Here is a 15,593-nt window from a genome sequence, read left to right as displayed (position 1 = left end):
CAGATGTTCAAGCTGGTTTTAGAAAAGGCAGAGGCACCAGAGATCAAATTGCCAATGTCCGTTGGATCATAGACAAAGCAAGAGAGTTCCAGAAAAACATCTATTTCTGCTTTATTGACTATGCCAAAGCCTTTGACTGTGTGCATCACAATAAACTGTGGAAAATAGTTCAAGAGATGGGAATACCAGACCACCTGATCTGCCTCTTGAGAAACCTGTATGCAGATCAGGAAGCAACAGTTAGAACTGGACATGGAACAACAGACTGGTTCCAAATAGGAAAAGGAGTACATCAAGGCTGTATATCGTCACCCTGCTTATTTAACTTATACGCAGAGTACATCATGAGAAACACTGGGCTGGAAGAAGCACAAGCTGGAATCAAGGTTGCCAGTAGAAATATCAATAACCTCAGATATGCAGATGATACTACCCTTATGGCAGAAAGCGAAGAAGAACTAAAGAGCCTCTTGATGAAAGTGAAAGAGGAGAGTGAAAAAGTTGGCTCAAAGCTCAACATTCAGAAAACTAAGATCATGGCATCTGATCCCATCATTTCATGGCAAATAGATGGGGAAACAGTGGAAACAGTGGCTGACTTTATTTTTGTGGGCTCCAAAATCACTGCAGATGGTGACTGCAACCAAAAGATGCTTACTCCTTGGAAGAAAAGTTATGATCAACCTAGACAGCATATTAAAAAGCAGAGACATTACTTTGCCAACAAAGGTCCATCTAGTCAAGGCTATGGTTTTTCCAGTGGTCATGTATGGATGTGAGAATTGGACTATAAAGAAAGCTGAGTGCTGAAGAACTGATGCTTTTGAACTGTGGTGTTGGAGAAGACTCTTGAGAGTCCCTTGGACTGCAAGGAGATCCAACCAGTCAATCTTAAAGGAAATCAATCCTGAATATTCATTGGAAGGACTGATAATAAAGCTGAAGCACCAATACTCTGGCCACCTTATAGGAAGAACTGACTCATTTGAAAAGACCCTGATGCTGGGAAAGACTGAAGGTAGGAAGAGAAGGGGATGACAGAAAACAAGATGGTTGGATGGCATCACTGACTCAATGGACATGACTTTGAGTAAACTCTGGGAGTTGGTGATGGACAGGGAGGCCTGGTGTGCTGCAGTCCATGGGGTCACAAACAGTCGGACATGACTGAGCAACTGAACTGAAAGTAGGTCTTAATCCAGTATGACTAGTTTCCTTATTCAGTTCAGTTGCTCAGTTGTGTCTGACTCCTTGTGACCCCATTGAATGCAGCACGCCAGGCTTCCCCGTCTATCACTAACTCCTGGAGCTTGCTTAGACTCATGTCCATTAAGTTGGCAATGCCTCCAACTATCTCATCTTCTGTTGTCCCCTTCTCTTCTTGCCTCAATCTTTCCCAGCATCAGGGTCTTTTTCCAATGAGTCAGTTCTTCCCATCAGGTGGCCAAAGTATTGGAGTATCAGCTTTAGCATCAGTCTTTCCAAGGAATATTCAGGATTGATTTCCTTTAGGATTGGCTAGTTTGATCTCCTTGCTGTCCAAGGTGATCTCAAGAGTCTTCTCCAACACAGTTCAAAAGCATAAATTCTTTGGTGCTCAGCTTTCTGTTTATGGTTCACCTCTCACATTCATACATGACTACTGGAAAAACCATAGTTTTGGCTAGACAGACCTTTATCAGCAAAGTAATGTCTCTGCTTTTTAATATGCTACCTAGGTTGGTCATAGCTTTTCTTCCTAGGAGCAAGCGTCTTTCAATTTCATGGCTGGAAAAAAAGAGTAAAATTGGGCAAAGAGACACACAAACACAGTAGAATGCTCATAAAGATGAAGATAGAAAATGGAGTGAAGTAGAAGCCACTGAACACCAATATTTTCCAGCTAACCACCAGCAATTGGGGCAAAAAGGCATGAAATAGATTCTCACTTATGACCTTCAGAAGGAACCAACACTAAAACAACTTGATCTCAATAGCTCTAGACTTCAGAACTGTGAGACCATAAACTTATACTGTTTAAGCAATTTAATTGGTGGAACTTTCTTATGATACTCTGAGGAATGAATATAGATTTTGAAATGGGAAAGCAGGGTGCTGTTGTAATAAATACCTAACATTATGGGAGAATCTTTGAAATTGGGTTATGAGCAGAAAGAAGAGGAAGAATTACGAGGTACCTGAATGAAAAAAATCCAGATTACCCTGGAAAGATTATTGGTAGAAATATGGATGCTAAAGGTGCTTCTGGTGAGATTTCATAGAGAAATGAGGAATATCATACTGGAAACTGGAGGAAAGGAAATCCTTGTTACACAGGGGTAGAGAACTTGGCTGAATTATACTGTATTGGGCAGAAAGTTGAATTGGATATTTATCTAAGGAGATTGCTAAGTAAAGTGTCAAAGTGTCAGCCTGGTTTCTCCTTGCTGCTTATAATGAAATGTGAGAAGACAAAGATAAATTGAAGAATAAATTGTTAAACGTGAAGGAATCAGAATCTGAAGATTTAGAAATTTCTTAGCCTATTTGTATTTCAAAAAATGATAAAGCAAGCTCTGGCGAGAACACCAAGGGCACGGCCGGACAGTGTCTGCTGAAGGGAATATGGATGTTATGATTTATGAAGCCAATCAATCATCTCAACAGAAACACTGCTGAAAAGGGGACAGAGGTGAGAGGAAATGAAGTGGAGAGGGGTGGTGGGCTTGTGAGATTCTACAGGCAGGAAGAGAGCTGACAGAGTGATCTGGTCATGAACATTTGTTTCAAGAAAACGGAGGCGTGATTTCGAAGGTGATTCAGAGGCTCGAGTGTGTGCCACTGCTACTGCAGGCCCAGAGCACACAGACCTAAAAGGCAGGGCTGTCTCCTCCTCTGTTCCAGGGATGGGGCCTCCTTCTGTGTTTCAGAGTTAGGACAACTCCTCAATTCCAATGGATGAGGCTGCTGCAGGGTTGAGGGGGAAGGGCCACACCCCAGGGGGATTGCAGGACAGAGCATCCAGCTGCTGAGGATTATTCTAAAGCCATAAGATTCTAATGGAATTCTTCCCGTTAGGATTTGGACTTACTGTTATTCTCACAGATTTAGACATAGAGAGGAGTTCTGGTCTAGCTTCAATTAAAGAATTTTTACTTATACCTGATTGAGCAATCAGAATTTAGTGATTTTATATGAGATTCTGGACTTAAGACTTGATGCAGGATGATTAAGATTTTTTTGGAACACTGGGATGGGGTTACTGCATGTGAGGAGGAAATTTTTGATAGAGCAGAGAATGGACTGCTTATGAGTTGGTTTGTGTCCTCCCCTCAAAATATTCTGAAGTTCTAACTACCTCCCCCAGGACCTCAGAATGTGTTCTTATTTGGAGATAGAATTTTACAGATAGGATCAAGTTATAATAAAAGTTTTAGGCTGGAGTTAATTCAATATGACTGGTGTCTGTATTAAAAAGCTGAGACAGACAAGTTACACAGAGAGATTGCCGTGTGAAGGAAGCAGAGACTGCGATGATGCAGCAGAAGCCAAGGAGTGCTAAAGATTGCCAGCAAATCACCAATCTAGTCCAGAGACATGGGACAAATCTCCACCCCCCACCCCCCAACCTCAGAAGGAAGGAACCAACTCTGCTGACACCCTGACCTTAAACCTGTGAACTCCAGACCTGGGAGTCAATACACTTCTGCTTTTAAAACTACCTACTTTGTGGCATTTTTTTTTTGGGGGGGTGCACCATGCAGCTTGTGGGATCTTAGTGACCCAACTAGGGATTGAATCCAGCCCCTGCTAGTGAAAGAAGAGTCCTAATTAATCACTGAACCACCAGGGAATTCCCTGTTGTACTGTTATAGCAGGCTTAGAATGTTAATATACTCAAAAAACCCAAGTTAGGATAAATTCAAAGAGAGAGACACTAGATGCATGATGAACAAACTGTCAATAGCCATAAAATGAGAATTGTGAAAGCAGCAAGAGAAAAGTGACTTGCCAGATATAAGGGATCATCAGTATGATCAGGGGATTTTTCATCAGAAACCTTGGAGGTCAGAATGTAATCAGAAGATACACTTAAAAGAGCTAAAGAAAGAACTGTCAACTGAGAATTATAGATCCAGCAAGACTATCCTTCAAAAATGAGGGAGTAATAAGCCATTCACAGATAAACAAGAGGTAAGGAAGTTCACTACCACTAGACCTGCCTTATAAAAAAGGTTAAAGGGAGTCCTTCAAAAGGAAATGAAAGGATGCTAGAGCATAACATAAATTCATATTAAGATATACATACCTGTGATTAACATAAACACACAAATATGAAAGCCAGTATTATTAACTTTGGTTTCTAACTCTACTTTCATTTTATACAAGATGTAAAAGACAAATGCACACAAATAATTATAAGTCTACATTACTGAGTATTTGATGTACAAAGATTAATTTTTGAGATTGGTATTATTTAAAAGGGAAATGGACCTATACAGAAGTAGGGTTTTGTGCAGTTAAAGTTGATATTAATTCAGATTAGATTTCTGTAGGATGTTTCACATAACTTTAATTACACATAATTTTTACACATAATTACACGTAACTTTATGTGTAATCCCCATGATAACAATAAACACAGATATACAAAAGGAACCAAATGACACTACACTTTTGTCACACCCATGTTCACTGCAGCATCATTCACAACAGTCAAGAGATAGAACCAAACCAAATGTCCATCAACGGATGACTGAATTAATAAAATGTAGTATAAAAAATGTATACATTTTTTATTTTTCTGGAATTGAGCTGCAGGAGCTGCTTGTATAATTTGGAGATTAATCCTTTATCAGTTGCTTCATTTGCTATAATTTTCTCCCATTCTGAAGGCTGTCTTTTCACCTTACTTATAGTTTCCTTTGCTGTGCAGAAGCTTTTGATTTTAATTAGGTCCCATTTGTTTATTTTTGCTTTTATTTCCAATATTCTGGGAGGTGGGTCATGGAGGATCCTGCTGTGATTTATGTCGGAGAGTGTTTTGCCTACGTTCTCCTCTAGGAGTTTTATAGTTTCTGGTCTTACATTTAGCTCTCTAATCCATTTTGAGTTTATTTTGGTGTATGGTGTTAGGAAGTGTTCTAGTTTCATTCTTTTACAAGTGGCTGACCAGTTTTCCCAGCACCACTTGTTAAAGAGACTGTCTTTTCTCCATTTTATATTCTTGCCTCCTTTGTCAAAGATGAAGTGTCCATAGATGCATGGATTTATCTCTGGGCTTTCTATTTTGTTCCATTGATCTATATTTCTGTCTTTATGCCAGTACCATACTGTCTTGATGACTGTGGCTTTGTAGTAGAGCCTGAAGTCCGGCAGGTTAATTCCCCCAGTTCCATTCTTCTTCTTCAAGATTGCTTTGGCTATTCGAGGTTTTTTGTATTTCCATACAAATTGTGAGATTATTTGTTCTAGTTCTGTGAAAAATATCTTTGGTAGCTTGATAGGGATTGCATTGAATGTATAAATTATTTTGGGTAGTATACTCATTAAAAATGGGCCAAAGAACTAAACAGAAATTTCTCCAAAGAAGACACAAAGATGGCTAACAAACACATGAAAAAATGCTCAACATCCCTCATAATCAGAGAGATGCAAATCAAAACCACAATGAGATACCATTTCACACCAGTCAGAATGGCTGCTATCCAAAAGTCTACAAGCAATAAATGCTGGAGAGGATGTGGAGAGAAAGGAACCCTCTTACATTGTTGGTGGGAATGCAAACTAGTACAGCCACTATGGAGAACAGTGTGGAGATTCCTCAAAAAACTGGAAATAGAACTGCCATATGATCCAGCAATCGCACTCCTGGGCATACACACCGAGGAAACCAGAATTGAAAGAGACACGTGTACTCCAATGTTCATTGCAGCACTGTTTATAATAGCCAGGACATGGAAGCAACCTAGATGTCCATCTGCAGATGAATGGATAAGAAAGCTTTGGTACATATACACAATGGAGTATTATTCAGCCATTAAAAAGAATACATTTGAATCAGTTCTAATGAGGTGGATGAAACTGGAGCCTCTTATACAGAGTGAAGTAAGCCAGAAAGAAAAACACCAATACAGTATACTAACACATATATATGGAATTTAGAAAGATGCAAATGATAACCCTGTATACGAGACAGCAAAAGAGACACAGATGTATAGAACAGTCTTTGGGACTCTATGGGAGAGGGTGAGGGTGGGATGATTTGGGAGAATGGCATTGAAACACGTATGTTGTCATATGTGAAACGAATCACTAGTTCAGGGTCAATGCATGTTATAGGATGCTCGGGGCTGGCATGCGGGGATGACCCAGAGGGAGGATAAAGGGAGGAGGGAGGTGGGAGGGGGGTTCAGGAGGGGGAACTTATGTAAACCCGGGGCAAATTCATATCAATGTATGGCAAAACCAACCAATATAATATTGTAAAATAATTTGCCTCCAATAAAAAATAAATTAACTAAAAAAAAAAAGTATACATTTTTTAATACTACATACAATGGAATATTTAGTTAGCCTTAAAGCAAGTCCTACTGCATGCTACAACACGGATGAACCTGGAGGGCATCATGCTAAGTGAAACAGCCAGTGACAAAAGGACAAATACAGGTATCCCTGGTATCTGAAAGTAGTATTCCTATGAAATCTTTTGTAAGCCAAAATGTAGTAAAGCAAAGAGGCTGACTTTTCTTTGGTAAGAGCAACGTAGGTTTTTCAGAAAGAGGAAATTTGTATAAACTGAACTTCTGAAAAGAAGGGGACTGTTTGATTCCACTTATATGAGTATCTAAATAGTCAAATTCATAGAAGAAAGTAGAATTGTGGTTGTTAGTGGTTGGGGGTAGAATAAAACAGGCAATTACTGTTCAGGGAGTACCAAGTTTCAGTTTTTCAAGATGAACAAATTCTACAGATCAGCATGCTGTATAATAATGTGAGTTAGTGAATACTACAGAACTGTATATTTTGAAGTGGTTAAGAGAGCAAATTTTGTATATGAAGGACTGGTAGCTTTTCTTCTAAGAATGATAATAAGAAAGCACGCATGCTTTTGCCATTGCTAGTCAATATAGTTTTGTAAGTTCTAGCCAGAGTAATTAGGCAAAATATAGCATTTATAGTAATTAGGCAAATATATATATATATATAGCATTTATAGTAATTAGGCAAATATATATATATATATATATAAGCCAACCAAATTGACAAGAAATAGGAAAATGATCTCTTTTTGAATATGACGTGATTTTATAGATAAAACACCCTAAAGATGCCACAAAAATACTAGCAGGTCTAATAAATGGGCTTCCCAGGTGGAGCTAGTAGTAAAGAATCCGCCTGCCAAAGCAGGAGACAAGAGACACAGGTTCGATCCCTGGGTTGGGAAGATTCCCTGGAGGAGGGCATAGCAACCCACTCCAGTATCCTCGCCTCAAGAATTCCATGGACAGAAGAGTCTGGTGGGCTACAGCCCATGGGGCCACAAAGAGTTGGACACGATTAAGCACACAAAGATGTAGACTACAAAATGATTACAAAAATCATATGCATTTCTACACACCAACAATGAACAGTCCAAACGGAAATAAACAACTCATTTTACAGTAGAATAAAAAGAAAGGAATAAATATAACTGAGGATACAAACTTGTAAACGTTGTACAGTACACAGCACTGTTACAAAATAAATGGAAAAACCTTCCATGTTCATGAACTGGAAGATTTAATACTGTTAAGATATCAATACTCAGGGCTTTCCTGGCTGTCCAGTGGTTAAGAATCTGCCTTCCAACGCAGGGGACACGGATTTAATCCTGGCCTTGGAGGATCCCACATGCCATGAAACAACCAAGTCTGTGTGTCACAACTCTAGAGCCAGCACTCTAAAGCCTGTGAACTGCAACTATGGAGGCCCACGCACCTAGAGTCCATGCTCTGCAACAAGAAAAGTCACTATAATGAGAAGCCTGCACATAGCAACAAAGAGTAGCTCCCACTCGCCACAACTAGAGAAAGCCTTGCAGCAATGAAGACCTAAATAAAGTCATAAATAAATAAAATCTTTTAAAAAAGGATGTCAGTACCCAAAGCAATTTACAATTCAAAGCTATCCCTATCAGAATCCCAATGATGTTTCATGTAGAATAGAAAAACTCATCCTAGAGACTTCCCTGGTGGTCCAGTGGTTATGAATTCGTTTGCTAATGCAGGGGACATGGATTTGATCCGTGATTTGGGAAGATTTTACATGCTGTGGGGCAACTAAGCCCGTGTGCCACAACTACTGAGCCCGTGTGCTGTGACTATTGAAGTTCACACACTCTAGAGCCTATGATCTACAATAAGAGAAGCCACCACAAGAAGCCCTCACACCAAAACTAGAGAGTAGCCCCCACTCGCCGCAACTAGAGAAAAGCTCACACACAGCAGTGAAGGTCCAGTTGCTGCTGCTGCTGCTAAGTCACTTCAGTCGTGTCCGACTCTGTGTGACCGCATAGATGGAAGCCCACCAGGCTCCCCCCTCCCTGGGATTCTCCAGGCAAGAACACTGGAGTGGGTTGCCATTTCCTTCTCCAATGTGTGAAAGTGAAAAGTGAAAGTGAAGTCACTCAGTCGTGTCCGACCTTTAGCGACCCCAGGGACTGCAGCCTACCAGGCTCCTCCATCCATGGGATTTTCTAGGCAAGAGTACTGGAGTGGCTTGCCATTGCCTTCTCCGGTGAAGGTCCAGTACAGCCATAAAAAAAAATAAGTGAAATTTTTAAAAAGAGAAAAACTCATCCTAAAAGTCACATGAGATCTCAGTTCAGTTCAGTTCAGTCGCTCAGTCGTGTCCAACTCTTTGCTACCCCATGAATCACAGCACGCCAGGCCTCCCTGTCCATCACCAACTCCCGGAGTTCACTCAAACTCATGTCCATCAAGTCGGTGATGCCATCCAGCCATCTCATTCTCGGTCGTCCCCTTCTCCTCCCGCCCCCAATCCTTCCCAGCATCAGAGTCTTTTCCAGTGAGTCAACTTGTTGCATGAGGTGGCCAAAGTATTGCAGTTTCAGTGTTAGCATCAGTCCTTCCAATGAACACCCAGGATTGATCTCCTTTAGAATGGACTGGTTGGATCTCCTTGCAGTCCAAGGGACTCTCAAGAGTCTTCTCCAGCAGCACAGTTCAAAAGCATTCATTCTTTGGTGATCAGCCTTCTTCACAGTCCAACTCTCACATCCATACATGACCATGGGAAAAACCATAGCCTTGACTAGACGGACCTTTGTTGGCAAAGTAACGTCTCTGCTTTTTAATATACTATCTAGGTTGGTCATAACTTTCCATCCAAGGGGTAAGCGTCTTTTAATTTCATGGCTGCAATCAGCATCCACAGTGATTTTGGAGCCCCAAAAAATAAAGTCTGACACTTTCCACTGTTTCCCCATCTATTTCCCATGAAGTGATGGGATGAGATGCCATGATCTTTGTTTTCTGAATGTTGAGCTTCAAGCCAACCTTTTCACTCTCCTCTTTCACTTTCATCAAGAGGCTTTTGAGTTCCTCTTCACTTTCTGCCATAAGGGTGGTGTCATCTGCATATCTGAGGTTATTGATATTTCTCCCAGCAATCTTGATTCCAGCTTGTGCTTCTTGCAGCCCAGCGTTCCTCATGATGTACTCTGCATATAAGTTAAATAAGCAGGGTGACAATATACAACCTTGACGTACTCCTTTTCCTAATTGGAAACCTGATCTCAGGGGACCCCAAAGTTCAAAAACAACCTTGAAAAAGAACAAAGTTGGACAGCTCACACATTCTCATTTCAAAACTTGCTACAAAGCCACAGTAAATAAAAGTGTGCCACTCAGCAATCAGATGAGAAACAAAAGGTACCTAACTTGGAAGGGAAGAGTTAAAATTGTCACTATATGCAAATAACGTGATCCTATAGAAGACCCTAAGGACACCATACACACAAAAAAACTGTTCAAAAATAAATGAACTCAGCAAAGCAGTAGGACACAAGATTAACATTCAGAAATCAGTTTCATTTCTTTACACCAACAATGAAATATCAGAAAGGGAATGTAAAAACACAATACCTTTTAAAGTTGCACCAAAAAAATACAGCTATCAAGAAACCTGACCAAAGAAGAGAAAGACTTAATATGTTGAGAACTGTAAAATATTAATAAAGGAAATCAAAGAAGACTCAAAGAAATGGAAAGATAATACCATGCTCTTGGACTGGAAGAATATTGTTTAAAAGGCAATACCACCCAAAACAATCTATAGATTGAATGCAATCACAATCAAATTACTCATGAGAGTTTTCATAGACCTAGAACAATAATCCAAAATTTTACATGGAACCTTAAAACACCCAGAACTTCCAAAGTAATCCTGAGGAAAAAAAAAAGAAAGAGGCATAACTCATCCAGATTTCAAACAATACTACAAAGCTCCAGTAATTAATGGAAGGACTGATGTTGAAGCTGAAACTCCAATACTTTGGCCACCTGATGCAAAGAGCTGACTCATCTGAAAAGACCCTGATGCTGGGAAAGATTGAAGGTGGGAGGAGAAGGGGACGACAAAGGAGGAGATGGTTGGATGGCATCCCTGACTCAATGGACATGAGTTTGGGTAAACTTGGGAGGTGGTGATGGACAGGGAGGCCTGGCATGCTGCAGTCCATGGGGTCACAAAGAGTTGGACACGACTGAGCGACTGAACTTATCTGAACAGTATCAAAGTTGTATGGTATTGGTAAAAAATCAGACATATGGATCAATGGAACAGAACAGAGAGCCCAGAAATATATACACATGCCTACGATCAGGTGATAGGCTTTGAGTGAGTCCAGCTCAGTCCTGGCTCTACTCTTTTGTAGCCACGTGACTACTGCAAGTTGCTTCAGCCCTTTGGTTAGAGTTTCCACTTCTAAATGAAGATAATAGTATCTTCCTCATAAGACTGATGTAAAGATACATGAGTTAATTCACACAAAGCATTATGGCCCTTAGAATGCATTAATTCATATAGAACATGGACACAAAGAGATCAATAATGACAAACGTTAATGCTGGTAGCTATCTAAAACAAACCCATCAGTCATATATTCAAATAGACAATGGAATGCCTTTAACTGGAATCTATTTTAATGTTCATATTCAGAATATTACCTAGCAATAAATAAATCTTCATACATTATCAGAAATGGGGGTTATTTTATTTTGATCTGCCAGTTCTATATGCTCTCCTGGTTTCTAGATTTCAGAAGGTAGCAAGAAATATTTACACATTAGGGATCCTTCATTTTCCTTCCCCTTCATATTTTCACTAACTTGCAGGATGAAGATTTCCTTCAATTTGCTATGAATCATGTGAGTTTCTTATTTAAAGTTGCAGCTACGAAGAAACTTAAAATTTATGGAAGGCCGACAGCAGTTTGTTTGCTCTAGAATGCATACTGGGCACTCATTTCCATTATACATTTTACTTAATATTTGAAAAAATACTTTGTCTCAAAGGACCATTATATACTTACCAACTGAAGATAGAAATCAGAAGGACTATTTATATGACAAACCATAACTGAAACATCTGTCATTTCTTTAGGCAAAATAGGTGGAGGATATTTTAAGGTCGTATTTTTTTCAGAATGACTTCCTGGTGTTTGAGATCTAAACCTAATTAAAAGCATAATTAAAAGCATAAGCAAGAGCCATTTTCCTAAGGTCTCTCTTCTCTCAGGGGATTGATCTGAAGAAAAGACCTGCATATATACTGATTTATCTACCAAGAATATTTTCCCAATCTTTCTCTTCTAATTTATAATATTTATTGGCATTATCTTTAATTATCAAATGAGGATAAATAAGAGGTCAAGTCTCAAAGCTCAATAATTAACCTTTAAGTTTGTGTTGGAGCATTTTTGAGTTGGGCCTATATTTTGTACTCAAAGTTTCTACTCTTTTGGTTGACTTGATACTCATGGTCTATGGCAGCACTCAAGGAAGGCCAGCTGAAGGGTTTCTGTGGCCCCTTCCAGCTACAATACCCTACTTAAGTTTTACAGAATGCAATCTACTTGGGTCACTTCCAGACTCCTGTTATTGCTCAGGACAGAAAGTATCTTCCATTATCTCTGTGGTTACTTTTTATCTCTTTGTTCATCAGAGACGAGAAAGAAAAGAAATAAAAGTATCTACTCTAGACTCATATATTAATATACAGTAGTGATCATGATTTTACTCCAAATCTTAGAAAATTTAAATAGGGAACTGTTAAATACTAATTCTTGAAACCCTAATGGAGCTGCTTGTAAGGTTAGCTAGAGTCTAAAAAAAAAAGTTCACTATCTTACAAGTAACTTCTATTTTGAGCTACCTTAATGTCCCTATTTCTTTAAATCAAATGATCTGAATCCAATTTTCACACAACTGTACTTAGAAAACTCTGACAGAGATACCTTTAAATTCTCAGAATATGTTACAGTGTGCTCCCTGATAGTCTAGTGCTTAGGATTGGGTGCTACCTCTTAAAAGTATGTTATAGTTCACTTTAGAGCCCATGATTTTTAAAGGTAAAATCTGCTATTCCGATCTATAGCTATAACCTTGAAGATATTTATGTTTTAATAAGTTACCTACCTTGCTAGTTCCATAAAAATTAATGCATCTCTAAGAGACACAGGCATATCACTGCTTATTTTATTTGTTGGTGGTTTCTGTAGATCTACAATAAGCACACCATCTTCTTCTTTAAAAACTTTCATTAAAACAGCCTTCTTATTTACCATTTTCAAAAATTCTATTTTAGCTTCTTCTCCCCAGCCTTCACTCTATGGAAGAATTAAAATTTCAATGTGTTCAGTAATTCTAATTAGCTCTAAATGGTACAATATTGTAGATTTAGCTTTCTAACAGTAAATTTGAGCAAAGGCACTGAACCAACCATAGATACTTAGAAGCAACTGGGCCCACAAACCCAAGGAGGACAGTCTTTATGTATGTACAATGCACAGATCATACTTGGATTTTATAAATGTGGTCTCAAGGTGACTATAAGCTGTTGCACTTCAGGACTTTTTTTACTTGTGAATATTAATATGAAAATAATAAATAAAAATTTAAAGATAAAAGAAGTATTGACATACAAATTTTCCCCTTAAATGATGAGATCCAAAAGGTAATTCTAAAAGAATAATGGAAGCCATGTAACACATTAGATATTTATAATCATCATCAGATGCTTAGTTTTCAATACTAGCAACATACGAGGCACATGCTACTTAAATAATAAGGAAAAATACTCACCCATTGAAAGAAATTAAAAAAAAATTGTTTTCACTGATCTTTGTATCTTTAAGTACACATACATTTCAGGGGTCAAAACCACATATTCCTTAAAAGGAAAAAAATTTTCTAAAGATTTTATGAACATAAAAAAGTAAAACCTACTCACAATAGATAAGTGCAAAAAAAAAGTTTAATCCTTTACAGGATAAAATTAAAACCAAAATAATTTTGAGGAAAACATCAGTGCTAATATTTTCATGTGTTTCCTTTTATTTCTTTATTCATTTGTTCATTCTTTCAAATATTTGTTGAATGCCTACTGTGTGCTAGGTGATTTGCTAAGAGCTGGAATACAAACATGAACAAAGGCACAGACTCCTGCTTTCAGACTTTCTAATAATACAACTGCTTAACAAGTATTCTTGTGCACAATTTCTGTCTTCTAGGAGTTTCAAATCTTTCTGGGGAACAAATATACAAAAAAATACAAAAGCAGAATGCAATATAGTTAATAAGTAGTGAGCAAAGGGTCATGAAAATAGAGAAGAAATGTACAGAAACATACACCATACCACGTCAAATTTTTTCTCTCTCCATATTTACTTGACTCTAAAATTTAGTGGTTTACTCAGATATTAACCCATCATTAAGTTCATATACACATATTCAGTATAATTTCCCATTAAGATCAATTCTGAATGTAGAAATGGAAGTTCAATTCCTTTTTCACTTGCACCAATAGTTTATTACGCAAAAGGTATTTAACAAGTGAACTGGTGCCATGAACCTACATTCAGTAATCTGAACCCCAAAGCATAGTTAAAATTGGACTATTTGGCCCCCAAACAAGAAATAATTTAAGTCTCACTTACTGAATTCTGTGGAACAATGTCTTTCAATGAGCATGGATGTGCTAGTGGCTGGACATCTTTCAGGAGTTCTTCAATATATGGCTCAGACTTTCTCAGAACCAGACATAAGTCATTTAGTACAACATGTTGTTTTGCAATGTGCTCTGATCTCACGTGAGTGTCACCAACTCTGGGAAGAATTCAAGAAATAGTTAATGAAAATAATGCTTCAAGCCCAAGCTTATCTTAGCCCACAAAAGGTATGCATATGTACACATTCTCTTTTTAAGTTATATCTTCTAAAAAGTTATATTCTGATTCATGCTATCTCATTATATAGATTCAATCTATCTTTTAAAACCACAGACACTATTTCTACCTACAGAATAAATCTCAACAGCCTTTATCTGGATTATCTTTCATATACCTATTCAGTTTAAACTTAAAAGGCATAATGACACACCCAAACAGCAATATATTTGTTTATAAAGCTATGCCCATTTAATAAAATGACCATGCAAGAGTTAATACTGGTCCTTACTACAAGAACATTTTCAATTTGCTTTATTTTGCTAGAAGACTAATGCAAACATTTCTGAACAACTAGAATGAGCTAGACACTATGCCACTTTAATATGCAATAATGAATTAAAGAAATATGATTAAAAATTTTACTCAATCATCTGGCAACTAACAAACTATTTAAAAGAAAGAAAAGTTTTGTGCTTCATTCTCTGCTTTGAAGCAATGTAGAAGACTACTTAAGTTTGAAACATCAAAACGTTCTTTTTCTAAGCTCCCCATCTAGTAGCACTGATAAAATATAATACTTTGCTGATTTAGTAAGGAGTAAAACAAATTTTGGAGCAAAATAAAAAGTATATGTCTCGGAAGTGGAAGGATAACTTATTTCTACCCCTTCCTATTTTTTTTTATTCTTTAGTATTACCCCATCACAAGTGTTTTTAAGCAAGCAAGGAATATATAATACTTATAAAATAACGTACCCTGCAACAATCAGCACTTCAGAATTTCCAAAATCTACCATGAATATTTGTATTAGTGCAACTTCATGGACTGAGAGTTTGGTTGGACTACAAAGTTTTCCAATACTTTCACTTCTCATTGGAATTAATTCAGTAATAGTTCCTCGACACCACATTCCATTTTCAATACTGTTGATAAATATTCTTGCACCTACATAATGGAGACAAATGATTATCAATGATTACAAAGAAAATATCTAACTACCTCTAATTTACAAACAAGTACATTAGATTCTATCAAAAAAAGTCTTAATTAACTTATTAACTGGTGATATAGTACTGAGTCAGTGCTATGAGAGGGATCAAAGGTAGTATATTTTAGCAGTTTCTGTTATACAGAAACTTGTGACCTAGACAGGAAGGTAAAA

General features: G+C 37.8%; 1 protein-coding gene across 1 annotated transcript in view; it reads right to left on the bottom strand.

Annotated features, from left to right (window-relative positions):
- The window catches only part of RNF17 (ring finger protein 17), a 120,759-nt gene that overhangs the window by 62,469 nt on the left and 42,697 nt on the right, over positions 1-15,593 (bottom strand). Inside the window, exons 13-16 of the mRNA XM_055426845.2 lie at positions 15,187-15,376; positions 14,201-14,369; positions 12,681-12,871; positions 11,576-11,717 (exon numbers count right to left, since the gene is read on the bottom strand). Of these exons, the coding sequence (XP_055282820.1) occupies positions 11,576-11,717; positions 12,681-12,871; positions 14,201-14,369; positions 15,187-15,376 (692 nt within the window). The remainder of the gene's footprint in view (positions 1-11,575; positions 11,718-12,680; positions 12,872-14,200; positions 14,370-15,186; positions 15,377-15,593) is intronic.

Source organism: Moschus berezovskii, chromosome 13 (genome assembly GCF_049115385.1).
Source record: "Moschus berezovskii isolate FMDL1 chromosome 13, NW_MosBer_1.0, whole genome shotgun sequence".
NCBI classification, from domain to species: Eukaryota; Metazoa; Chordata; class Mammalia; order Artiodactyla; family Moschidae; genus Moschus; species Moschus berezovskii.
This window is presented reverse-complemented; position numbering and strand designations above follow the sequence as displayed.